This window comes from Brachyhypopomus gauderio, chromosome 8, assembly GCF_052324685.1.
Source record: "Brachyhypopomus gauderio isolate BG-103 chromosome 8, BGAUD_0.2, whole genome shotgun sequence".
Lineage (NCBI taxonomy): Eukaryota > Metazoa > Chordata > Actinopteri > Gymnotiformes > Hypopomidae > Brachyhypopomus > Brachyhypopomus gauderio.
Window position 1 is genome coordinate 15,562,801 of NC_135218.1, and position 26,665 is coordinate 15,589,465.

Sequence of the window (26,665 nt, forward strand, 5' to 3'; positions counted from 1 at the left end):
GTTCAATAAAAAGTAGTGTCTGAGTGAGTGTGTGTTTGCTTGTATGCCCAGTGGTGGATGGTGCTCTGCCACTAGGGTCTGTCCTCTCTCCCCTTCCTGCACCCCATTCAGTCCCCCAGGGGGCTGTGGCTTCCGGTAGAGAGTACGCTGTGCGCAATTGGCTGCCGCTGTCGCTGGTGTGTGTGTGATTGGTTGTCTGTGACTCGTACCTGTGTTAAATTGTAAAGCGCCTTGGGAATTTGGAAAGGCGCTATATAAATCGAACATTCATTCATTCATTCACTGGGGTCTACCTCATGGGAGGAGGGCACTGGGGTCTACCTCATGGGAGGAGGGCACTGGGGTCTACCTCATGGGAGGAGAGCACTGGGGTCTACCTCATGGGAGGAGAGCACTGGGGTCTACCTCATGGGAGGAGAGCACTGGGGTCTACCTCATGGGAGGAGGGCACTGGGGTCTACCTCATGGGAGGAGGGTTCTGGGGTCTACCTCGTGGGAGGATCGGTCAGTAAATTTCCAGTTCTAATTAAATTTGCTCCTCTTGTGATTTGAAAGAAAGCAGAAGAGCAGATGGAAATACCACATGGAAGAGGGGAAGGTGCATCTTCCCATGAGATAGAGAGAGACAAAAAGAGAGAGAAATTTGTCTGTGAGAGAGGGGTTTGATCAGCCCGGTCTGTTAAGGGTTCAGTGTGAGGGCAAGGCTTCTCCAGGGCACGTCAGTGTCCTCCAAGCACCAGAGAGGCAGAAATCCAGGAGACATTTATTTCACGATGATCACATCATGGCTCTAACCTTCTGCATGTATGCCTTGAAGTCCGCCTGTGAGGTCTTGCACCATCATCTTCAAACACTTCTGACACCTTGTTTCCTAAACAATACCACAACAGCCCATCTCTCCACCACAGGCCTCATCTCCAAGCCCAGTCGCACCAGAGCGTGTGCCAATGAAGCACTGGGAGGGGCTGAGGCTCGGAGACGGTCATTGCTGGCAGAGAAGCAAACCGAGATAAAGGAAGAGAGAGATGAAGGCCGGTAAAGCCAAGTGTCCCAGAAATCAGTCCTGAAAGCACACGGGTGTAAAAAAATATATATTTTAAAAAGCGTCAAAGTAATGAACCAAAGAAAAAAAAACGAGGGCACAAAAACAAAGATTCCTTCTGTATTATCTAATTTCCTGTCACAACCAAGTTGAAAGACGTCCCAGACTGCAGAGATAAAATGCATTCCTTAAAGCAGCACTGTTCTGGCACATGCTACCAACCAGTTACATCCAGTGCCCATTCCTGGCTCACCATTAATGCTCCAAGCCTGGAGAAACCTACATGGAGATGTTTGGAACTGATAATAATGTGCAGGTAACAGGGAGAGGCCTCTAGGAAGGTCTGCGTCTCCCAAACACAGCCAAGTCAGTGTAAGGGTGATCTGGGCCTGATTAGCTGTCTTATTCCCTCACACCACTACCACCTCTCTCAAAGTCTGGAATCATCCATTCACATCTGGGTAATTACGGACAGATGCAGGTCTGGATTTACCCAATCACCTCATCCCCCAGCTAGCCCTGCCCTGCTTCAGGGTGTCCTGTCAGGTCCCGGATAAGATCCAGTGCTGCGCTGCCCTGGAAGCCTCCAGAAGCACAGAGGTTGTGTTCCTCAGTAAGGCACCAGCGCAGGGTGGAAGCAGCAGGCCGTGTATGGTGCTCGCTAGCATCTGATACCATATGGAAGATGTTTACAGTACTGCTCAGCCCTTGAGATGTTATCACATACCTTCATTTAGTGGATTAGCTGTTCCCTGAGCTGTGCCCCACAGCTACCCACAGCCCTTTACACACTGCCATTAGCTCTCTGTACATGTTCTGTGATGATATTAACTTAAACAGAAATAATTTACCTAAATGGCAGCAATTTGGTAAAATGACAAAAGATTTTACATCATTAAAAAAACTGGTTTAGAGAAATTAGTGCAGTGCATTTAGCAATATGTTGAGATAACAAGTGCTGTTAGTACTATGTTTGCGTTAGCATTTTTGGGCCTCAAGAGTTAAAGGAGCCAGTAGCAAAAATGACAAACTAATAGTAAAAAAAGAACAAAAAGCTTCACAGCCATCTGTGAAGGGGGAGAGCGGCCAAACTTCAGACAGCAGCGTTTGGTTTCTCACGAGCGCCGGAGCGATACTCATCTGGTAAGAAAGCGCATCGGTTTATACACCATCAACCATGTAATGAGGACTGCCAGCCAGACACTGCTGGCTCAGGCTCCTTCCATCGGTGCTCAGAAGGGAAGTGTTTTGGAGAACAGAAGAGGCCTCCTGCCTGTTGTAATGAGCCTCACAGGCAGCATCTCAATCACACACACATGCCCAGCGCCGTGCCGCCATCGTCCGTCCCTCCGTGCGTTCGTCTGACAAATGCGATCTGGGTCATAAGGCGTATACACAGTAGGGTTTGTTCTTAAGGGAAAATGAACCAAGGTGCATTCCCAGTGGTGCGAGGAGCTGGGATCTGACCCAGGCCCTGTCCCTTACGACTGCCGAGTGAGTTCGGAGTCGGTCTGGGACTCTCTGCGGGCTCCGCACTCCAGGAAGCTTGATGCGGCACATCTGGAGGAGCTGCCTGCCGGGCTACAGCTGTCCACGTGCACGTCCTCCGATATCGGCCGGCCGGCGGAAACCAACCGACCGACAGACGGTGCTCTTCCTCCCCCCGCTCACCCACTCGTCCCTCCCTGCTCTATTCCCGCAACCCCGGCGATAGCGGCTGGTTTATCAGCTCCCGGGAGGCCGGTAACGAGCGTTTAGCGGAGGGGAGGGAACGGCTTACGCACGCCCGGACGGGAAAGGAAGGGAGAGTGCGCAAAAAGAGTGACGAATCATAAAAACGCGAGGGACAATAAATAAGACGAGATGGGAGAAGGGTTGACGGGGAGCAGACGTACAGAGGAGCGGCGAGCAGGAGGACACAGGGAGACGCGAGGAGAGACACGGGACATTAAAGAAGGCTCCCAAGCAGCTGCGGGAGGAGGCCGGCCCCCGTGCGGCACGGCGGCGCGAGCTGCAATCAGGCTGGGCTTTTGGTGATGAATCTGTGGATTAGAGAGATCCCAAGCTGTTCTGCACACCGGCCGTCATAAATCAGGCTGGTGGAATGTCTCGCTGTGGGCCAACCTTCTGCCTGAAGAAGCAGCGTCACACCACCACTCGCCTGGGGTCTCTGAATCATCTCCCACGTTCACACTGATCTTCTTCTTCTTCTCTTTCCCTTTGTCATTTCCCGGCCATCAGCATTTCAGTAACAAAAGAGTGTACAAAAGAACACTCAGAGAAGAACACTGTGTTGTGCAGGAATGGTGAGAAAAACCCTCCCTAGATTAAGCAGTTTAACGGATGACTTGTCCAGAAAATACGTTAATGTGGTCAACTAACATTTTGCTTATCTGACATTCGTGATATATGTAAAAATTATAAAGTTTATAAAAAAAATCCTTCAGGGAACTAAACATAAAATTTGAGAAGCTAAGTAATCTAGCAGAATGACTTCTGCCAGTTATCATAAATTACAGCAATAATAATTTCTTCACTGATGGCCCAGGCTTATAACCTCATTTTGGGACACGTGCAAAAAAAACGCCATGTTTGCAAGTAACGGCTCAAAGCAAGTCGTGCTTTATGATGCAGCATGGGGGCCAGTCATCCATCACTCCACCAAACACTCAAACGGGGCCTTGACCTCGTCTCCCCTGTGAGAGAGCCAGGTCAAAGCAGGCGAGGATGCCTGGCGATTCCCCCTGTGACCGGAGGGGGTGGGGTCGGTGTGGTGTGGGGGCGTGGCCCAGCGCACTAATGGATTTTGCAGCTAGGCAGAGCCGCGAGCTGCTATCGCCCTCTAGCATGCCTGCGATCACTTACACAAAAGGGCGGAACAAAGACGTGCCTGGCTTGCAGATTAGTGTCGGGCCGGATGTCCACGACAGAACGTTTTCCTGATCCGCTGGAGAAAAAAAAACAGGCCGTCTCACACTTCCTGAGTGACTTTTGCAGAGCTGATCCCAAAATATGATTCCATGTTAAGAACCTTATGGGAACAGGAACACCACTGATCTGTCTGCAGGTCTTACTTCAAGGCTTAAGACTGACCCACGACGGCTCGCACACTACAAGATGACTTGATCTGACTGGTGGCTAGGTTTCAGCTCCAGTTTTTCCCCCACTTTTTGCAAAGGTGCCTCGAGAAACATATCCGGGCTAAAGCAAAAACCCCGTGCAGTGGCAGCCCGATCTCAGTTTCAGTTAGGATCAGGCGGGATGTCGAGCCACGTAAGACAAGAAAGACGTCTCCAGACTGAAGACCTTATTCGGTCTGGCCTGCAGACAGCTTAACCGATGGCTAAAAAACTGTATATGATGGATTCAGTATATGATGGTTTCCTCGTTAAGCTTTCACTGAACACACGTCAGTGAGGTTCACCTACAGAGGTCTGCCAGTATCCTGTCCCCAGGGGCCTGTGGTCATTCGGTTTTAACAAGGTGGGAGGAGAGAGAGTGGAACACTGCCAAACAAATGTCAGCACTTGGTGAATCTCAATGCAGGCACATCCAATGATCTCACAATTAACCCCCTATGCCTGGACAAATCCACTGGTATCACACGAGTCCATCTGCGCATGGCTGACCGTGGGCAGGAGAAGGCGTACGCTCCAACAATAAAAGCCCTTGTTAAAAGTCCTTACGTCCCCCGATTCCTACTCCACATGTAATAAAACTGTAGAATTAGGGCAATGCACCTGTCTGAGCTTGTGAAAGCAGCAGTGGGTGATGCTTTCACTAAACTAAGTTCACTGACCTTTCATATTGTTAGAATCAAGTGTGGTATGAAACACTAAATTACATGTTCTAAATGACAAAAAAGCAAACAGAAGAAAAGAATTTTGCATTTGCTGCACAATCTCTCCGCTTTGTAGAAAAGGGCTGTGGACTAAATGTATGCCATAGTATAGTTTCAGTATATATCTCCACTTAAAAGAGCACAGCACCTGTGTCTTTCTCCTGTCTGTCTCATCTCTCCTCCATCATATTCACCCCCCCCCCCTCTCTCTCACACACACACACACACGCATGTACACGCACATGTGCCTCCCCCCCCCGATCAAAAGACCCAAGGCTCTGCCAACAACAGCAAATGACAGGTCACTGCACAGATGAATGGACACTTGTATCTCTGCAGACATCAACATGGGAACTGTGGCGAAAGAGAGGAGTGTGTGATGGAGGGAAGGGGAGGAGGGGCCCCTGTCTATCTCCAGGGCCTCATTGATCAGCGGGATCTGAGGGCGGGGCTTGTCGTAAAGTCCTCGGAATGCCAAGCAGGCGGAGGGAGGGAAAACAAGGCCTTTGTTTCCTTCTCCCAAAATCGTCCTCTAATTGGACACATATGACCAGAGAGTGAAAAAAGAACGAAAGAAAACAGAAAAACAAACTCATCACTGAACGCTCATCACAGAACTCTTTGATGTTTGTCTTTACGTGATCTAAGCCAAAAGCGTGAACCGTAGAGCTACAACTACCACCAAATATGACCGTCTTGGATCTGGGATGTCTTATGTGTATCGGGGGAAAGTGGCAGCAGGAAAGCAGAACAGAAGTATGTGTTAAATGAGCAAATGAGTGGGGCCTGCGTGGGGCCTGCGTGGGGCCTTCGTGGGGCCTGCGTGGGGCCTGCGTGGGGCCTGCGTGGGGCCTTCGTGGGGCCTTCGTGGGGCCTGCGTGGGGCCTTCGTGGGGCCTGCGTGGGGCCTGCGTGGGGCCTTCGTGGGGCCTTCGTGGGGCCTGCGTGGGGCCTGCGTGGGGCCTGCGTGGGGCCTTCGTGGGGCCTTCGTGGGGCCTGCGTGGGGCCTTCGTGGGGCCTGCGTGGGGCCTTCGTGGGGCCTGCGTGGGGCCTTCGTGGGGCCTGCGTGGGGCCTGCGTGGGGCCTGCGTGGGGCCTTCGTGGGGCCTGCGTGGGGCCTGCGTGGGGCCTTCGTGGGGCCTGCGTGGGGCCTGCGTGGGGCCTGCGTGGGGCCTTCGTGGGGCCTGCGTGGGGCCTGCGTGGGGCCTGCGTGGGGCCTTCGTGGGGCCTTCGTGGGGCCTGCGTGGGGCCTTCGTGGGGCCTGCGTGGGGCCTGCGTGGGGCCTTCGTGGGGCCTTCGTGGGGCCTGCGTGGGGCCTTCGTGGGGCCTGCGTGGGGCCTGCGTGGGGCCTTCGTGGGGCCTTCGTGGGGCCTTCGTGGGGCCTGCGTGGGGCCTTCGTGGGGCCTTCGTGGGGCCTTCGTGGGGCCTGCGTGGGGCCTTCGTGGGGCCTGCGTGGGGCCTTCGTGGGGCCTTCGTGGGGCCTTCGTGGGGCCTGCGTGGGGCCTTCGTGGGGCCTGCGTGGGGCCTGCGTGGGGCCTGCGTGGGGCCTTCGTGGGGCCTGCGTGGGGCCTTCGTGGGGCCTTCGGGGGGCCTTCGTGGGGCCTGCGTGGGGCCTGCGTGGGGCCTGCGTGGGGCCTGCGTGGGGCCTTCGTGGGGCCTGCGTGGGGCCTGCGTGGGGCCTTCGTGGGGCCTTCGTGGGGCCTTCGTGGGGCCTGCGTGGGGCCTGCGTGGGGCCTTCGTGGGGCCTGCGTGGGGCCTGCGTGGGGCCTGCGTGGGGCCTGCGTGGGGCCTGCGTGGGGCCTGCTCTCTAGTGTCTACAGGGCTGTCTTCGGGTTGGCCACTTCTTAATTTAAACTAGCAACTGAGAAAACATTCTAACAATGATCAGCTTGTGGTCTGGAAATAAGCAATATCAGACACACCTATTCAAATCTTCTCAAGTCGTGTGGCAAATCATGGGATTAGCAACAAACCTGCAAGGAGCATCTTCATGAGAAAAAGTTAAAGACGTAATCAGCATTTCTTAGTGTATCTTTAATTCTGTTTCATTTCCTGGATTAAGCTTCGTCCCTCAGGTCCACCTTTTCTATTATCATAAATAAAGTGGACACAGTTAAGAAGAGGCATACACTTCCTCTTTAATGTTTGGGATTGGTTAAAATGATTAAAATGACTATTTGCTCTAGGTTAAAGTTCACTTCCTATTCATTTAGGAAGATAAATGCCTTAGGCATGTGGGTATGGAGTATGTGGTGTAAAACTGTAGGCCACCCGATTAAGACAAACAAAGCAAGTTGTGTGCATGTGTGTGTGTGTTTCTGTGCACATTCCCGAGCAGCCCAGTGTACTAGAGCGGCTCCGTTTGAGCTCATCAGCAGATCGACTCTGAAGAACCGTGAGCACACGCACAAGCACAGCACCCCGCTGTAGCCGTGCCAACCACATCTGAACACCACGTTTCCACAGCACAGCTAACCTGTCGCAAAAAAAAAAAGGAGGGCAAATTAAGTGCTCAAAGCCTAACTCAATTTAACACGGCTCACTGAGAGAGTTTATTTCATCTCCTGGCCTGCGTGGAGGGTTAGGGCTGCAAATATAGCAAGGCCAGGAATATGACAGTGAAAATGGCTGCCAGCATTCCGGAACGGTCCGTGGTACAATTATATGGACTGGGATGGATTAATGGACGGATCATTTGCAGTGAATTGCTGAAGGGAAGCGGAGTGCATGGAATCCAAGTACCGAAGTGACAAAAACAAAAGGCAAATTCTTGAGTTCGGTTGAACGTTTCTGTCCGTCTATGTTAAGTGCACCACATATTAGCGCTCCTGTGCTAGTTGCAGTGCCAAACCACGTAAAACTGAGAGAGTGAAAGAGAAGGGGAGAGGGATAGAGGAGAGAGGGAAAAGAAAAGAGAGATGTTGGGGGGGGGGGGGGGGGGTGCATGAAACTGGAACTTTCTGACTGCTGCGAGGTCCTTGCCAGAAATACTGCTTTGACAGCCAACATTCTTCTGCTGGACACACACACACACACACACACACACACACACACACACACACACACACACACACACACACACACACACACACACATCCTGGGTAGGAACATCTAATAAGGTTAAAGCCCTTTAAAAACATAAAAAGAAACATACCATTCAGCACATACATAAGTAAATAAAACTGGACCCCCCCTCAAAATACAAAACCTCCTACGACATGGTACAAGCATGCCATATGCTCCAGTCCTCTGGTAGTATCAGCACAGAGCTGCATACCCACGGCCTGCACAAGCCACGCCCTGCACAAGCCACGCCCTGCACAAGCCACGCCCCACACACAGGCAGTCCGTGCAGCAGCAGGGGTCAGGAGAACCGCCCCCCCCACCACGCCTTCCTTGAGCCCGCCACGCCGTCAGCTGAGGTTAGGAGCTCTTAAAGTTTTACAAGCTGACATTATCCCCTGTGCTTACAAGGCGCTGCAGCGTGGAAAGGCCTGTGGCACCAGAATTACGCTACAATCTCACTAACAGAAGTTTACTTTGCACGCCTGGAGCTGATGCACACCCCACAGCTCCCTTAAGAAGTTTATTTTCATCCACAACATACTGCACTGCAATAAATATATCTGGAATAGTAACGGCATGATGTAATGACGTCTGAGAAACTACATCAGCGTCTGGACATACTTGCTGAGTATCACGTTAACGATACTGTGCATTGCGACGTGTATCTACACACAGACACGTGTGCACTGTAACACGTGTGTACTGTATTTGAGTACTGCAGTGTGCTCGCATTAGTGAGTGTGGTTGAATGTGAGCTGTCTGGTCAGTATCTGTGTGGGTCAGGTATTGAACTCTCTCTCTGCTACGCTGCTAGTCTTCGTATGAACGTCCTGCAACCAACGGAACCATTTGTCCATTTTCACTTCTCATTTCATCCTCCGTTATGTTACAGTAGGACTGTGTGTGTGGGTCTTACACAGCTTCCTACTCAAATTAAGATACTCACCAGATTTTTTTAAATGTAAACAATTTTACCCAATCACAGGTTTTGGTGAAATGTCCTTTGCATGAAGCTTTGACCTATGGTGCCCAGGTTGATGTGTGGTTGGCTCTGATCCACTGCACTTAATGATGCGTGTATCATATTTAAAATGACAAAGGACAATTACAGCACACAAACGTTCAAAGAGTGTTGAAAATGAGGCGTGACAAACCGGCAGTTTCCAGCTCATGGAGAACTGCTTGAACACAGCCATATGAACTAAAATGGAGCAGGGTGAATGACTGTTCACACCGACGTGGGGCAGGGGCGACGTGGGGCAGGGGCGACTCCCTTCACACCGACGTGGGGCAGGGGCGACGTGGGGCAGGGGCGACTCCCTTCACACCGACGTGGGGCAGGGGCGACGTGGGGCAGGGGCGACTCCCTTCACACCGACGTGGGGCAGGGGCGACGTGGGGCAGGGGCGACTCCCTTCACACCGACGTGGGGCAGGGGCGACGTGGGGCAGGGGCGACTCCCTTCACACCGACGTGGGGCAGGGGCGACTCCCTTCACACCGACGTGGGGCAGGGGCCACTCCCTTCACACCGACGTGGGGCAGGGGCCACTCCCTTCACACCGTCGTGGGGCAGGGGCCACTCCCTTCACACCGACGTGGGGCAGGGGCGACTCCCTTCACACCGACGTGGGGCAGGGGCCACTCCCTTCACACCGACGTGGGGCAGGGGCCACTCCCTTCACACCGACGTGGGGCAGGGGCCACTCCCTTCACACCGTCGTGGGGCAGGGGCCACTCCCTTCACACCGACGTGGGGCAGGGGCGACTCCCTTCACACCGACGTGGGGCAGGGGCGACTCCGTTCACACAGACGTGGGGCAGGGGCGACTCCCTTCACACCGACGTGGGGCAGGGGCGACTCCCTTCACACCGACGTGGGGCAGGGGCGACTCCCTTCACACCGACGTGGGGCAGGGCGACTCCCTTCACACCGACGTGGGGCAGGGGCGACTCCCTTCACACCGACGTGGGGCAGGGGCGACTCCCTTCACACCGACGTGGGGCAGGGGCGACTCCCTTCACACCGACGTGGGGCAGGGGCGACTCCCTTCACACCGACGTGGGGCAGGGGCGACTCCCTTCACACCGACGTGGGGCAGGGGCGACTCCCTTCACACCGACGTGGGGCAGGGGCGACTCCCTTCACACCGACGTGGGGCAGGGGCGACTCCCTTCACACCGACGTGGGGCAGGGCGACTCCCTTCACACCGACGTGGGGCAGGGGCGACCAATTCTGAGCAGTGTGCCACAACACGGCTACTCATAAAACCCTAAATCACCTCTTTAGTTTCACACCTGCCCTGACATTAACAAGCCAAGCCTCTGGTATGTGTGTCTGTGTGTGTATTTCTGCCTGGATCACTAAAACATAAAGCGAAAGTCTTCAATCAAATTTATTCATAGCATAAAAAATCTTCATAAGCTTAACATAATTACAAAGGATATCAGTCAGCTACCATATTCAGTGAATGCATTTACATTACCACATATTTCTGGCAGTTTCCAGAGTAGAGTAACTCTGAAACCACTAGTGTTGCAAATTGCTTATATTTAGATAACATTAATCTTACAAATTAACCATATGTGGGTGCCTGCTATTTCATTCATTACAGCAAGGCTGATGAATGAAAGTGTCAAATCATCTTTCAACAAAAAGATATTAACCCTCTAAATACACGTGCAGAAGCCATGTAAGTCCAGATCTACAAACACCATTCCTGCTGTCTGCATGAACACAGGAGTTCCCACTCGGCCGGTTCCTCCTGACGCTGGTGCATGACCCTGTTCCCACCGAGCAGTCCTGCCCCTCTGACTGATGACCGCAGACGGAGGCACCATTAATCACGGGGACACGGAGGAAGGTGTTGGGTAAAGAGAAGTGACACTGGCCCCAGTGTGTACCGCGAAAGCTCCGAGGAAAATCCAAAGGTGAACTCGCGTGCGAGTGTGTGTTCATGTGTGTGTGTTAGCGTGTTGATTCTAACCAGGCCTGTTCTCAGCGAACGGCTTGATGAGGCAGGAAGTGGCCCAGAGCAAACGGAGCGGGTCCGGTGGAGTGGGCGGAGCCTCAGCCCAGCAGACCACACACAGAGCAGTGGAGGGCGGTGGCACTCTGAGACGAGGTAAGCAGCAGCCTCACTCTCCTGTGGTGGGCGGCACACACTGCTTAGCTCATAATGACCAGAGAGTGACCGTGGCCCAGGCACAACGAACAGCCAGAGTACGGCGCAGCAGTGCCCTCGTGGGCTTGTCCCATGAGGACGGGTGGCTCACTCTCCTCTGGCACTTCACATAATTTGTGCTGATATGATGTGAGTTGTATTATGTCATTTCACAGCAATAATGCAAATACAGTGAACACAGATCACAATATATGCACACACGTATGCGCACGCACACACACACACACACACACACACATCACATCTTTCACATGCTTTTTTGATTAGCTTACATTTATGAGGGAGTGTCATTCAAAACAATTTGCAGAAGATCTGAGCATGCGCACGCACGCACGTGTGTGTGTGTGTGTGTGTGTGTGTGGTTGTGTGGCTTTGCATGTTTATATGCTGATGCATGCTTTCGCGATGAAGAATCTCTATCTAGCTCTGAGCATTTTTTGCAATAAAGCAACATACATCTGTGCTTGTGTGCATTTGTGTGTGTGTGTGTGTGTGTGTGTGTGTGTGTGTGTGTGTGCATTCTATGGGTGTTGTGCTACTGACAACTCTGACTCAAAGATACCAGTCCCAGCTTGGCCCATAATCACAGTAATCGAATAATGATTGCAGGATAAAGGAACAACTGCTCCATAGAAAAAGCCCACAGGCCTCAAACTCCCATAAATCTTGACATGCTCACTGGGGTGTGGTGGCCAGGAGTGTGTGGGGTAGGGACTGAATGTCAAACATGATATGCTAACAGCTGTAAAGCTGCCTACACTCCGAGACAGTTGCACTGATTGGCATCTGACTAATGATCCCCAGCTATCTCCCCACAATGTGGAATTTATTTTGAAGATCCACTGCAATGTAGTAAGTATTTGTGGAAATGCCAACAAACTGTAGGCCTCAAATCAGCGTGGTCTCTACTGGTTCTGGGCCTGCGGAGCTCAATGCAAAACAGGTAGCTAGACAGACTCCTCAACAACAGCCCAGAGCCAGCACGCACCTGGCACGTCGTCTGCTAATGTCAACAGTGCACACAGATGAGAGGAAACCTCACCAAAACAATAATGAATAGCCTGACCCACAGGTGAACTCCGTGTTGGAAGAGCTCGGCACATACAAAATAAAAGGATGCTAATCTCATGTGGAGGACACCCAAGCTGTATTCAATTAGGGCCAATCAAACTGTGGTAAACAGAGAAGCCCAGTTGGACAGCACCTGGTGTAACTGTGATCATCTGAAATGACCACAGAACTGGCAAAAAAAAGGGGTCTGGAGGTTGCCACAGCAACCTGGACCTCACAGTGCTTCATCAATCAGAGGAGTATTTATGAGGGTTCTGAATGAGACGCTCTGCTCAGTCTGGACTCCTCAGTGCGATTTGTGGTATTCCTACACTATCTTGTATCATCCAAATTCTTATTATCAGATTCTCATTAAGTCATTAACTTGCGGTTTCCCCTCTGTGTGCCTTTAAAGCCAACGTGGTTACTGTTCCTCCCCTACTCTCTCTACAGTGAATATATTCTCCTGTATCTCCTGCTGTCTCTGCTTACCTTCCTTCTGTTTATGTTGCATACACACGTGCTCTTGGACCAGTGCTAATCACCACCACACCGCCACTCCACCACACCTCACCACCACACCTCACCACCACTCCACCACCACACCTCACCACCACTCCACCACCACACCTCACCACCACTCCACCACCACACCTCACCACCACTCCACCACCACACCTCACCACCACTCCACCACCACACCTCACCACCACTCCACCACCACACCTCACCACCACTCCACCACCACACCTCACCACCACTCCACCACCACACCTCACCACCACTCCACCACCACACCTCACCACCACTCCACCACCACACCTCACCACCACTCCACCACCACACCTCACCACCACTCCACCACCACCACACCTCACCACCACTCCACCACCACACCTCACCACCACTCCACCACTCCTTACCACCACTACACCACTCCACCACTACCACTCCACCACACCACCACTCCTCATCTCCACCACTCCTTACCATCTCACCGCCACATCTTAACGCACCACCACTTCACCACACCTCACCCCTTCACCAACACTCCTAACCACTGCTCCTTGAAGCCCTCCTGAGACCAGTCCTTTTCTCCTGCTCATTTCCTTAATCCCCCACAAGCCCACTTCCCAAGACTCAACAAATTCTTACATGTTTTACAACTGAGTTAACCTCATAGGTAATAACATAGCTATGGTACAACGCAAATAAATCTTCACAGCCTTTTAGAAATACACAAAGACACAATAGGTTTACAACCATGTCACACATTCTCTGGCACTCTTACTTTTTATTAATTACACTAGATTTTGTTCTCAGATTCTACACATTAAACATGTCAAAGGTATAATTAATAGTCCTTAAATTCAACATTCGGCCACAACACGTTTTTTTAATCACAATATGTAATAGATGAATGCTGTAAGCCCCAGCAGGTTTCCCAAAGACTAAAATCTACTCCCAAATCAAAATGGATGGATAACACATTTGAACCCAATCCAGTAACAACAGCACCTTAGATCTATCTGCAACACTTAAAATCAAAGTTTAATCAACACACCGGTCTTTAACATGGATCATTATTGTTGATAAATTTTGCTCTGTTATGTGTGATGGTTGAAGTATAAGGTTAATCACTTTAAACCAATTCGATTTGTTTTTTTTTCAAAATGGAAAGACTCAAAGCTTGTTCAAACAGATCTGCAATCTGAATACGATAATGTTAAACTTTTTCTTCGCAGATGTAACAAATGTGTTAGCAGTAGACTCACATGTCACTCTGAATGTAGGTATGCTGGCGGATGCAATAACAGTGTCGGCTCAGGTGATTGGATAAAGACTTTGGTAACATGAGTAATGACGATAATTAGTCAAACATTGGATGACATGACAGGAGATTGACCAAAAATCACCATTTTAACATTATACCAGTCACTTGATATATGTTCAATACACACACACACACACACACACACACACACACACAAAGGTAGTTTGTGTACACGCACACGTACACAAAACTAACCAGCAGCAAATTTAGAATTATATATATGTATCTGCAGTCACCTCAATAGATGGTCAACAGTATCTGTTACGTTTGCAGTTGGCAATGGATGGTGCTTATGGAATTCAGTCCTAATACAACTTCATTTTAGAGTGCCTCTCTGTATTCCTTCTATCAGTCAACATGAACAAGTGAAAACAAGAGCAGAAGACGGTTTCAACCATCACATCATTCATCTGAAGAACCCGTATGTTGTGCCTGTGAAAGCCGAGGCGCATGAGAATATCTGGCATTAATGAATGCTGAGCTTAAAAACTGAGAGATTCCTCATGCTGCATCTTCTGGACATCAGCCCAGCTCCAGCACGGGAAGAAAGGACTTGAGAGATTCCGAAGATTTTTCTTTTGTTACATTTTGAGTGATGGATCATCTATTGGTTGTACTAACCAACCTCGCCAAGATTCGTCCAGTTGATTAGGATTAGTGAGACACACAATACATATACATATGACTTCAGTGTGGATCTGGTCTTCAACTGGTTTTCGCAAACATGAAAAGAAAAAGTAGCTAAAATGCAGAGACACCACTGAGAAACCAAATATAATATGCACTCACCTTTAAGATGGACCAGTGGACACCCCAACCAGGAACATGGAAAAGAAAGAAAGACTGATTAGTTAAAATGGCGCTCAACAGTTAACACCACTGTGACTTTCAGGTGAATCCCAGATTAGACAAAGACCAGCCTTAAAACATTACAAGCCTGCTTTGAGACTTTCATTAAATAACAAATATGGTATGCACCATTTGCCTTTTAGGCATACAGAGCCCTTCTCACCCAAGCTAGCTGCTGCTCTTATCTACCTCAGATTATCCAGGGATTATAAAGGGATTTTAGGTTGTCACCAACTATATCAAATTCACTCGATCAGATGAGTTAGACTTGAGTTTCAGTCTGCAGAAATGGAAGTCCCAGGATGAGGGGCAGGAGCCCTCTGGTGAAGGACCATTACTGGAGAGACGAGCAGTTGTTTCAGCCCAAAGCTTTGTGCAGACTAATCAATGGATGGAGATACAGACAGAGGAGCCCTCATAGAACTGGATGTATGAGATCAGCTGATACGAGTCCACAGGACAGAGACGTCATTATGAATACATCTTCAATGGGCTGGCAGATTGTGAGAATGCAAGGGTAACAATCTGAGCACTATGGGCTCCACACCCACACACCTGCACACACACACACACACACACACACACACACACACACACACACACACACACACACACACACACACACACACACGCACGCGCTCACGCACGCACACACACCAATATGCTGCAATGAGGAATTTTATCCGATCCCCATTATCAATAAGAGAGTGCCTATATTTTTGTCATAATGAGGTCAGTACCAGAAGCTTGACTTTATTACACTTAAGCAAAGGAAAACCGATACTCTTTTCTATGAAAATAAACCTTGCAGATTGGCTTTCTAAACACATACTAACTTAATCCAAGGTGTACAGAAACACATGAGCTTGTTAGGTGATGTTGGTTTGGCATGATTCCCCTTCCACGAAAAAAGAAAAGGAAAAAAAAAGATGAATCAAAACTAAAATAATCGGAATCTTTCTTTACTGTTTATGTTGGCTTTTTATTAAGCAATCTTATGCAATGTATTATATAAATAATGGTGGCCAAACTGTATTTACAGTCAAAAGACTCCCCCTTCTAGTCTAAGTGCTGTTCCAAATTGCTTACAGATTGGCTAAAATACTCGATGCCAAGTTGGGTTGGCGTAGTCCTGGCTTGTGCTTGCTGTGGGAAGGCAGAGGCCTTGTACCGCTGTCTCCCCGCAAGCCAAGGCCTGACGAAAGAAAAACAAGTAAAGCGCTTCACTTAATCTAATAAGACGACGGCCCTATGAGGTAATCAGACGAGGACGAGGAATGGGCGTGCGCTGTCTCCACCGTCACACATGGTATCGTCTTTCTGCGAGGACGGGCCAGGCGTGGGGACCGAGCTCCATTGGCTCAGTCTTCTTAATAACAATAGATCAAAAAGAATCAAACATTCGATTCGCTGCTGAAAACTGTTTCGAATAAACTGTGAGTGACATCGATTTAGCAGAGCTGCAGACTTAACAAGTACTGCACAGATTTGGTGGATGAACGTATGTGTATGTGTGTTATCTGAATCCATCTTCCCACAAGAAGCAGGCCCAGACAAGGCAAAAGAGTCCCGGCTGGCCTGTGCTTGGAGTTTTGCCCCCAGTAACACGTTTGCTTACTGCCCACCCCATTGCCCAGGGGCTGACCGTCATCTCCAACCATGCACACGCAGATCAGTCCATGCACTGCTGGTTCACAATACAAAATGTAAAATACGACTCTGGCTTACAAGAATTCGTCATGAGCAAAACCGCATTACAATGTCCGGCAATATGTATAAATAAATAAAAGTAAATCTTGGTCAAACAAGCCAAAACAGCTACTGTGAGGCCTTCTGGGGACTCTAAGGTCTGAGTCAGACCTACAAGCCGAAGTGAAGCTTCCACAGCGATTAAAGCTACCAAACTTTAAAATCCGTCTGCTGCTATGTGCAATCACTTTTTATTTACCGAGTCCCTTGTTACTAGGAGGACCTTTTGTGCTTCATTTACTCAAACAAGATGTTCCCATTTACCTCGGTTTTCCATTGGACTACTTAGACATGCTCCACTGTTTTATCAGAATAGTGCCACTACTCAAAGCAGCCTTCAAAGTGATCAAAAAGTAGAGCCACTAGTGGTCACATTAATTGCTACCAATCTCTCTTGAAAAGAACCATTTCCTGACTTTATTCACATAGCTTGTCACACTCGCATACAAGCAATTCAAAAACACATGTGCAATGTACTTCTCTGCAACGTGCATGGTATGTTTAGTGACTACATCTTAATGACATGTTTGTTTTTCTATAGCATATGCTATGTAGGCCCATGATGCAGATATGATCAAAAGCGTATCCTGAGTCTTCACCTGCAGCAGGCACAATATGGCATGTGTAGAAAGAGGGGAGACAGTGACTAAGCATGAAGGGATCAGCTAGTGGAGATCGAAGAAAAACAGTGAGGATGTTGGCCATGACAGAGCTTTTAAGATGGGACCTTTCAGATAGATGCACTGGTATGAATATCATGACACAGCCTTCCAGAAAGCAAGAAGATGGAACCCTTGATAACTTCACATTAGGTGCATGTGAGGCAGAAAGAAAAGCAAACTATGGCATTCACCACCACAAAACAAACTACGGTATTCACTACCACCAAGCTTTCTCCATTAGCTTCAATGTCAGAACATGGATGCAAGACACAGAAGAACGGTCTGAACTTCCAATTAAATGACCAATCACCAAAAGTGTGGCATTAGCATCATTTCTCAAGTCTCATGCCCTGGGCATGTGACTCACTGAATTCTGACAGATCTCATGGACTCGTGTCCAGACAATCAAATCTCACTCTCAACACAAAGCACTTCCATACTTGCTAGATATAGTCCTGACTATTGGATTGACTGCATTTGATATGCTGCTGTGCGTATAACAAATCAAATCTGAACTCTCCCTCTGCATTACGGAGATAATATCTCACATATTGAAAATTTCTGACCTACAGTAGCAGATTTATATCAGTTGCAAAGGTCATCAATTTAACCAAGAGCTCCTGGGAAATCCACTCTTCACATCTGCAAACACAGTTTACTCCTATTGGTCTGCTTGTTGGTTGTGAGTCAGGCCTCCACCTGTAGAAAATAATGTTCATACTAATAGCAGATGATGGACAGATGAGGGACACGAGTGAAAGATGGGGGACATATGACAGACAAGGTCACGTGCAAAACCTATCCTTCATTGGCTTTCATTTATACTATCGCAGGCTTGCCTCGAGACAAATCTGAGACAAACCAGAGGTTCTTTATTCCAACACACACTGTCAACTAGCGGCTAATTCAGACAACTCACAGCGTGCTGATCTGGGGCCCTTACTGCTGAATGATACCACGATACACTGCAGGCTGTTCGACGGGGAGACTATCGTTTGACATAAAGGTTGTGAGGTCCGACAATCAATGCACATAGGGTGTCGGGCAGGAATCCGGTGCACGTGCACGCCCGGGCGTATTTCTGAACGCAGCACTAGGGAACTTGGTTGACCGGTGGCTCGTCTTTTTACCTCTCGCTACTCTAAAACATCTGCGGCACTCGTCTGTAGTCTAGAACAGAGACGCATTATACATCCAGCGCTTATCACGCTATCAGAGTAGAGAGGGAGAGAGGGGAGCGGGCGGGGGCATTAAAGGATGCCCTCTCCTTCCACCGCACACAAAACATGCCTGGGATTCCTGTTCACTGGCACTTTTATCATGCTTCAACAGGGTTTATAGTGTGGGCTCTGTAAACCTAACCCGCTCATAAAGAATTAGTCATAAACACCCAGCAACACCTGAAGGTGCCCCTTTGCCTGTGGGGACAGAACACACACACACACACACACACACACACACACACACACACACACACACACACACACACACACACACACACACACACACACACACACCAGTGTATTAATGGATGCAGGTGTAAGTGCACACGCCCGCATTAATACTACCGGAAAGTCTGAATATTTTTGTCGCTTTGTCTTGTGATCTTAAGAAAACAGTAAGTGTTCTTTCAACCAAACAGCTCCATCCCTACCTTGCCGAGAGGGAAAGCTCGTGCATTAAGCAACGAGTGAGTACATTTCACACATCTTTGATAGACATTTTGAAGGTTAATATTCTTAATAACCTTCCAAATACCTTCTTGTTTTCTTTTTTAAGAATAAAGGCACTTCCCTGAGAAGAAATAACGTGTGTCTGTTCACCTTTAACCTCTCTGCACTTTCAGCTTTCGGGGTTATTCATATTACCATCAGTGATGTCAGTAACTATGGCGTTATTTCTCTGCCAATAGTCGAGAGCACATTTTTTAAGTGCGAGAGTGTGATTCACGCAGCTCGCACGGATTTTCTTTGTTCTCGCGCAAAATATTAATGTGCTCTCTCATATTTACTCTGCTCTCGCTCAGATTCGCTTTGCTCCACTACAGAACCGCTCGCGCGTGCTCAGATTTTATCCTGCTCTCGCACGAACATACTCTTCTTCCGTTTACTGGAGCGTGCGTGCGCACTCAAACCCCTCCCGCGCGCTCGCGAATCTTTTTATGCTCTCGTGCTCGGAATTCACAGAAAACAGCCAATCAGAAAGCAGTAACGGATTTTGACCAATGACATTGTTCCTGCTGCTCCGGTACTGCGATTAATTGCTTAAATATACATTATATTTACATTATATCCTGTGTTAGATGACTATAGAAAGGATATGGATTTCTAGTCAATATCCTGTGTAAACAATGTTCTGTGTTTTTTTTACTTGTACAGGTAATAATTATACTCCTTTAACCCTACAGGTCTTGCTTAGACAGCAAGTTTTGGAGGGGTTGTTGAATAAACTGCAGAATGTTGTCAGCAATTCTGCATCTGGTCTTGACCTTGACTATCACAACTTTATTTGTACACACGAGCTGATTATTATTGATGCCCTGGCAGAACAAATTGATATACCTGAAGTGATAGTGAATGCTCTCCGAGAGCTGTGAACCTTGGTAAGAGGGCAGGTACAAAACGAAGTACCTTCAGTTGAGTTGGAGGCAGTTCAAGGAGTAATGGGGTGTCCTAAATTTAACATCACAAGGCAAAGGCTTAAGTCCTTGCTGGACATCCAGCTGCCTGTCTCATGCATACACGGACGTAGTTTTGGGGGGGGGACGGGGGGGGACATGTCCCCCCCACTTTTTCAAAAGCCGGTTTTGGTCCCCCCCAGTTTTTACAGTTAAAACCAAATATTTAAGTAGCGACGAAGTCATGTCCCCCCCACTTTTTAACGGTTAAAAAAACAATATCCAAATAGCGACAAATCTAGCACTAGGATCATGCAGCTCCGAGCCCCCCCCCCCGCTCAACAATTTTTGTTCACAGCGCTCAACAATTTTCATTCAACCCCCCCCCCCCCCCCCCCCCCCCCCCCCCCCCGCTCAACAGTTCGCCACCCCAGGTTGTGTCCCCCCCACTTATGAAATCAAAACTACGTCCATGCATGCATAGCAAAATTACTAGGAGTTAGTGAGAGAACAGTTTTTCGCAAGATGAAGGATTTTAGTTTCTCTGTGTTAAGAGTCATTCAGCACAATGAGTGACCAGGAGCTAGATACAGTAGTATACAGTAGTATAATCAGTAGAATAATCAGCTCGTGTGTACAAATAAAGTTGTGATAATCAAGGTCAAGACCAGATGCAGAATTGCTGACAACATTCTGCAGTTTATTCAACAACCCCTCCAAAACTTGCTGTCTAAGCAAGACCTGTAGGGTTAAAGGAGTATAATTATTACCTGTACAAGTAAAAAAAACACAGAACATTGTTTACACAGGATATTGACCAGAAATCCATATCCTTTCTATAGTCATCTAACACAGGATATAATGTAAATATAATGTATATTTAAGCAATTAATCGCAGTACCGGAGCAGCAGGAACAATGTCATTGGTCAAAATCCGTTACTGCTTTCTGATTGGCTGTTTTCTGTGAATTCCGAGCGCGAGAGCATAAAAAGATTCGCGAGCGCGCGGGAGGGGTTTGAGTGCGCACGCACGCTCCAGTAAACGGAAGAAGAGTATGTTCGTGCGAGAGCAGGATAAATCTGAGCGCGCGCAGGATAAATCTGAGCACGCGCGAGCGGTTCTGTAGTGGAGCAAAGCGAATCTGAGCGAGAGCAGAGTAAATATGAGAGAGCACATTAATATTTTGCGGGAGAACAAAGAAAATCCGTGCGAGCTGCGTGAATCACGCTCTCGCACTTAAAAAATGTGCTCTCAACTATTGGCAGAGAAATAACGCCATAAGTAACGCGTTACTTAGTAACGCGTTACTCTAATCTTACGCCTTTTTTCGGTAACGAGTAATATAACGCCCTACTATTTCCAGTCAAGTAATCAGATTAAAGTTACTTATCCAAATAACTGTGCGTTACTATTTTTATTTTCCCTAGTAAAAATATATATTTTTCCTTTCTTCTTGGCTCAGTTCTACTTTTCCGTCTGTCCGTAGCGCTCGACTCCGCACGCTGCGCGCGACCCTGTGAGAGCGCGAGCGCGTTTTACAAGTCATTTTTTGCAGTGTTGTCCGTAACGATATGTGGTAGTATAAAGAAACACCCCTCAAAAACAGGGGAAGGAACATTTACCTGAAGAATTTTAATGTTGCTTTGTGTTCCACGTTTGAAAAGTGCTGGAATTTTGACTAACGTCGCCTACTTTAAAATGCTTGAAATTGTAATGGTATTTCGTTTCACAAGCTGTCTGTCTGAACTGGGGTGGGTTTCCCGAAACGTTCGTAGCTTCATACGAGGTTACGAAGTACTTGGCGCTACGAACGTTTCGGGAAACCCACCCCAGTTCGCTTGTATTACGTTTACAAATAAATTTACAAATAATACCGCGCAGCTACACAAACGTAATGTCAGGAAATACTGTAGCGACTCCTACTCCTCACGGCGAGTCTTGCCCTTTAAGTGACACTGGGGGGCGGAGCCTGCGCGCGCCAGGGTTGCGTTATCAATAAAGTTTCCCTCCTCGGATTTTTGGATTAAGCAGTTTCTGCCTCGGTTACCGAACCTGCTTCAATACATTGTTACTGTTAAAAATGCACTTCCAATAAAGTGAGTATTGGAAAAATTAATTTTGTTGCTGAATGTAACTACTAAAGTAACTTGTAATCTAACGTAGTTACTTTTAAAATCAAGTAATATGTAACGTAACTAAGTTACTTTTAAAAGGAGTAATCAGTAATCAGTAATCGGATTACTTTCTCAAGGTAACTTAGCCATCACTGATTACCATACACTTTATCTTTATTTATTCTGTTTCATTGCATCTTTACTCTATTAAGCAGTTTGTAAACACTGTTTAGAAATGTGCTGTATAATAAACCTCAGATATATTTCTATTGCACTTAAGCCCCTCCACACAGACCCAGTCCACATTATAGCTTACATCAACGGTTATTTAGACAGAGACAGGCTGAGTGATTGAGACGGAGACCAGGGCAGAGGGGGCACCATGTTAATATTAACAGAAGGACAATGAAGACAGAGCAATAAAACAGAAGACATTGTTCTGTAACGTGGCGTATTAGCTACATACACTTGTGAATTCACGTTGAGGTGCTCGAGTGGAAACCATCTCTTACAAAGGTCAGTACTGAGCCACAATTTCAGGCACGGTCAGTGATGACATCACAGCGCATTGATGTTACTGAGAATCAGAAGTGGATTTCAGCACTGATGAAGTGCAGAGTGCAGTGGTTGCCAGTGTCAATCCCAGAGATCCCCCTGTTCCGCTTACCTCATTCAGCAATTCAAGTGTGCGAGCTGAATCTGGTTGATTAGAGAAGGGAGAACACGGCCCAGAGGGACGTCTGTCCCAGGGACAGAGTTTGGACCCTCTGTAGAAGATCACTCTAAACTGCAGTACTTTAAACAGTGGGGATATGAGTATTTAGAGAAAGACCGAGACAGTTCTCTGCAAGTACATCCCTGGGACACTTACAAAGTCCTTTGAAGTCTTCTATCACTCTCATTCTCATTGTGTTTTTCTTTGTGTTAGTGTGTTAGTGTGTGTACATGTGTGTGTGCTACAGCCTCTCTATCATTAACCCATCGCAAATCACCCACAAGGCCTTGGGAGAGGCTCGGGGCAGGATAGCGGGGCTCTGACCAGGGGTCACTCACTCCTGGTCCTATGAAGTTGGCCTCTGAGGTCAGTGAGGTCAAAAGGTTGGAAGGGTGAACAGGCTGCAGGGCCTGACTAGTGGCCGCGTGTTCCCACCATCGGGATATCCGCTTCCTCTCCTCCTGTTTGGCTCCGCATCTGTTTTGTGCTTCGGGCCACGTAGCTACTCATACGTTACTACCCATCAGACTTCAACACCAAGTGAAGATAATAATAGTCAAAAACAGGCCTTGGGTATAGCCACAAAAACACACTGCAGGACAGGACTGGTATGATGTTTGTGAAATGATGCAAATAGGGAGAGCAAGCGTTCTGCCAAGACCCATTACACACTGTTTCATATTACAGTGCACAGACCTCAGTAGAATGATGCCAGTGTTGGATACATGATACTAATGTCGAGTTTCTTACTAATGAGAAGGTCAGTATTGCTGTAAATAACCATCCTACTTTGAACTGTAAATGAAATGTTTTTTTTTTATTAAACTTTTTAATTGATTGGATCTCCATTATTAATCATGAGCCCACACATGGACATAAAACAGAAAGGACTGTCTCTCTCTCAACCTAACACACACACACACACACACACACACACACACACACACACCACAATGAGCTTTGGATACTGTTGCTCCTATTAGCAGTACAGGAACATCTGCTATTGTGTATGCTTTCTGTCTGCTTCTGATCCTACCTTTGAAGTTTCAATAAGAGTATGTGTGTGTGTGTGTGTGTGTGTGTGTGTGTGTGTGTGTGTGTGTGTGTGTGTGTGTGTGCGCGCGCACCGCAAACAGAACATTAGAGATACCACTTTATATACGAGTTTATAAGTGGAGTGAACTGGGTACCTTCATCTACCCTGAAAACCTGAAGATACATGCGTGGAACTTCAATAAGTGATCAGAGAGAGAATGACAGTAAATCTAATTGTCAAAACATTCCTGCACTGTTTGGGGCCTGGCTTGTTTATGGCCACCACTAGAGTGTTCATCTCAGGTTCATCTCATCTCACACTCCTACGTGATTTACACACTATTTTGCAGGTTGTAGGCAGCAGGTAACATTTATTTGGACAAATGAACTGTGATTGAGAGGATTAGTGAACATTTGTTTTATGGATCCTAGCTGTGAGACAAGGTACTATCCTTACAGGTTAGAAAGTCAGGTCACATTATCCAAAGAGGAGATTTAAACACCATCAGACATGTCTACTGATGACTACGTCAGCCTTGCACACTTCCTTCCTCCACGCAAGAGGTTGTGTGTACGGGTGGAGCGACTCCACCTTTGGGAAGGGGGCAGTGAAAAGTTCAGTGTTTTCTCCCCTGTAACTCCCCATTAAACTCTTTATGGTTCACCTGATTATGGACCCCTTCGTACGCCGAACCAGGAAGTTACGGCAGATAAATTGTGCAGTGCTGTGCCCCTGAAAAGACCAGCCCTGTCCAAAAGGGTCTTTAAGAAAATCACACACAGTCACTTACTCTCTTCCACCAGTTACTCCCTAAAATGAAACAGCAACACTCCACTGCCTGACTGAATAGTTGCCCCCCCTCTGTAGTGTGTTTTGGGTTCTATTGCAGGGGGCTGAAACACAGAGTTAGGGACATTAATCACCAGCCCACCGGAGGTCACAAGCAGTTCACGGATCAGTGCTAAGCAAGTGAGCGGGGGAACAAGACCCAATGAGCCGCCACAGAGAGGCTGTACCACTAAAGCCCCACAGAGTGGGGTTTAGTACAGAATCCTGCCCTGGTCCGGCCCTAAAACATGGCCCAGGTGGGACACATAGCAAGGGACCAGTTCCACAGGAAACCGGTTAGTCTCTGGTGGCAGTCTGCAGGAAGTAAGCATGGAAAAGTGTAAATTACAAGTCTGGCAACTATCTTGGCCTTTCTCACTCTCCTGTTTAAGCTGGTAGCTCTGTGCTGGTAATAATGTTGAAGCAAAATCTAGATCAGGCACCCATGGGGTCATATGATTGGATGATTAAGCATAAAATCATTCAAAAGGGTGCGTCATGGCATCTGTGTGTTTGCCAGTATATGCAGTGGCTGATCTTGAAGCCAGTTAACAAAAAAAAACATGATTTCATTTCATGTATATGTCTGCAGAGGAGTTGTCCTGATCAATTATACCACACATATGGACACAAAGTTTATATCAAATTATAGGAAGGGGCATGGTACACACATAATAGCATAGCACTACACTGTAAAAGTGCTGCTACAGTGATCAACTCTAAACATGGAAGCCTTTAATAATAGCAGTGAATGTTTACACGACATGCACACACATACAAACACAGTAATGCACAGGATCAAGCATAGTGGCTTTAAGTTGGAGTCATAGTTAAAAAGCTCTGGGGGATTTCTAGGCTCTGATAAATGGTCATGATAAATGAGCAGCACCCTCCACACACACACACACACACACACACACACACACACACACAGTCTTTCTCTGACTCACATACACATGTACACACTCAGCCATATGGCCTCAGCTCTGGATTATATTAAATTCAACTCAACTCTGTGCAACTAAAATAAGAATATGCTTGAAAGGGAGTCTGGAAGATTATTGAAAACTAATTTGGCCATCAAGGTCAGCTGAAGCAGTTTGGAAATGTTTTCTCCAAAATATTGCAAGAGAAATTGTTGGAATATTTCTACATTCAAAAATCGATTTCTGTTCTTCATTTTGACACAAAAGTGAGAGCGCCACTTAAAGGGAGCAGAAAGAGACAGGACGAGGGAGCAGAGCACAAACGTGTGTGTGTGTGTGTGTGTGTGTGTGTGTGTGTGTGTGTGTGTGTGTGTGTGTGTGTGTGTGTGTGTGTGCTAGCTAGTATCAAAGCAGCAGTATCTGTCAAACTAATACTCAAAATGGTCATGTTTAACATGTATACACAATGGAGCTAAGTTTAATGATCATATTTCCTTATTTCCTTTCATTTTTTTCAATGATAATTACTCTTTAATTTTGAATAAATTCATTTTACTCCATATTTTAGATTTCTAAATTACATGTATTATTATGTTAGTATTACACTATTCAATCATGTACCGTGTGTTGATAAAAACATTACCACTACCACAGCATCCATCAATTCCAATATTACAAACAGCTAATAATACCTTTCCTATCCTTTTGGACTGATTAAAAACTCAAAGATGATTAACTGCCAAATACATTTTATGAGCACTAAAGAAATTAAACTGTCCACTATGAGCATAGCGCCATCTTTGAACGAACAGATGGATGGATGGCATTACATTAAGGTGAAAGGTCGTGGCTGTCGTCTGGCAGCATTCTGGGTTTAAATGAAAGTGGAGAACTGAAGGTTGAAGCTATTTTGTACTCTTAAAGAAGAAAAAAAAAACAAAAACACTAAAAAACCCAAAGTTCCAGACATCGAATCGCCCACATGGAGACAGCCATGTTTTATACAGATTTTATACACAATCTCAGAAAACATCCAGGTTGCTCCATAATGTCAAGAAGGATCATGGGGAAAACGAGTTATGTCTCCTTTAATAAGCTTGTATGTCTCCTTTAAGAAGCTTGATTTTTATGCAGATTGAACATAAAAGATAG

At 47.5% G+C, this 26,665-nt stretch overlaps 1 protein-coding gene across 3 annotated transcripts in view; it reads right to left on the bottom strand.

Moving 5' to 3' along the window:
- The window catches only part of ror1 (receptor tyrosine kinase-like orphan receptor 1), an 85,244-nt gene that overhangs the window by 33,304 nt on the left and 25,275 nt on the right, over positions 1-26,665 (bottom strand). The window contains exon 1 of one of the 3 annotated variants that reach the window (XM_077014849.1): positions 21,517-21,536. The exons of 1 other annotated variant lie outside the window; for it this stretch is intronic. Coding sequence is in view for 1 of the 2 variants with exons in the window: in XM_077014848.1 (XP_076870963.1) it covers positions 18,196-18,310 (115 nt within the window). In the remaining variant the exon portion in view is untranslated. Of the gene's footprint in view, positions 1-18,195; positions 18,505-21,516; positions 21,537-26,665 lie in introns of those variants that run through there. One more of the 3 variants, XM_077014848.1, reaches the window with a different exon arrangement.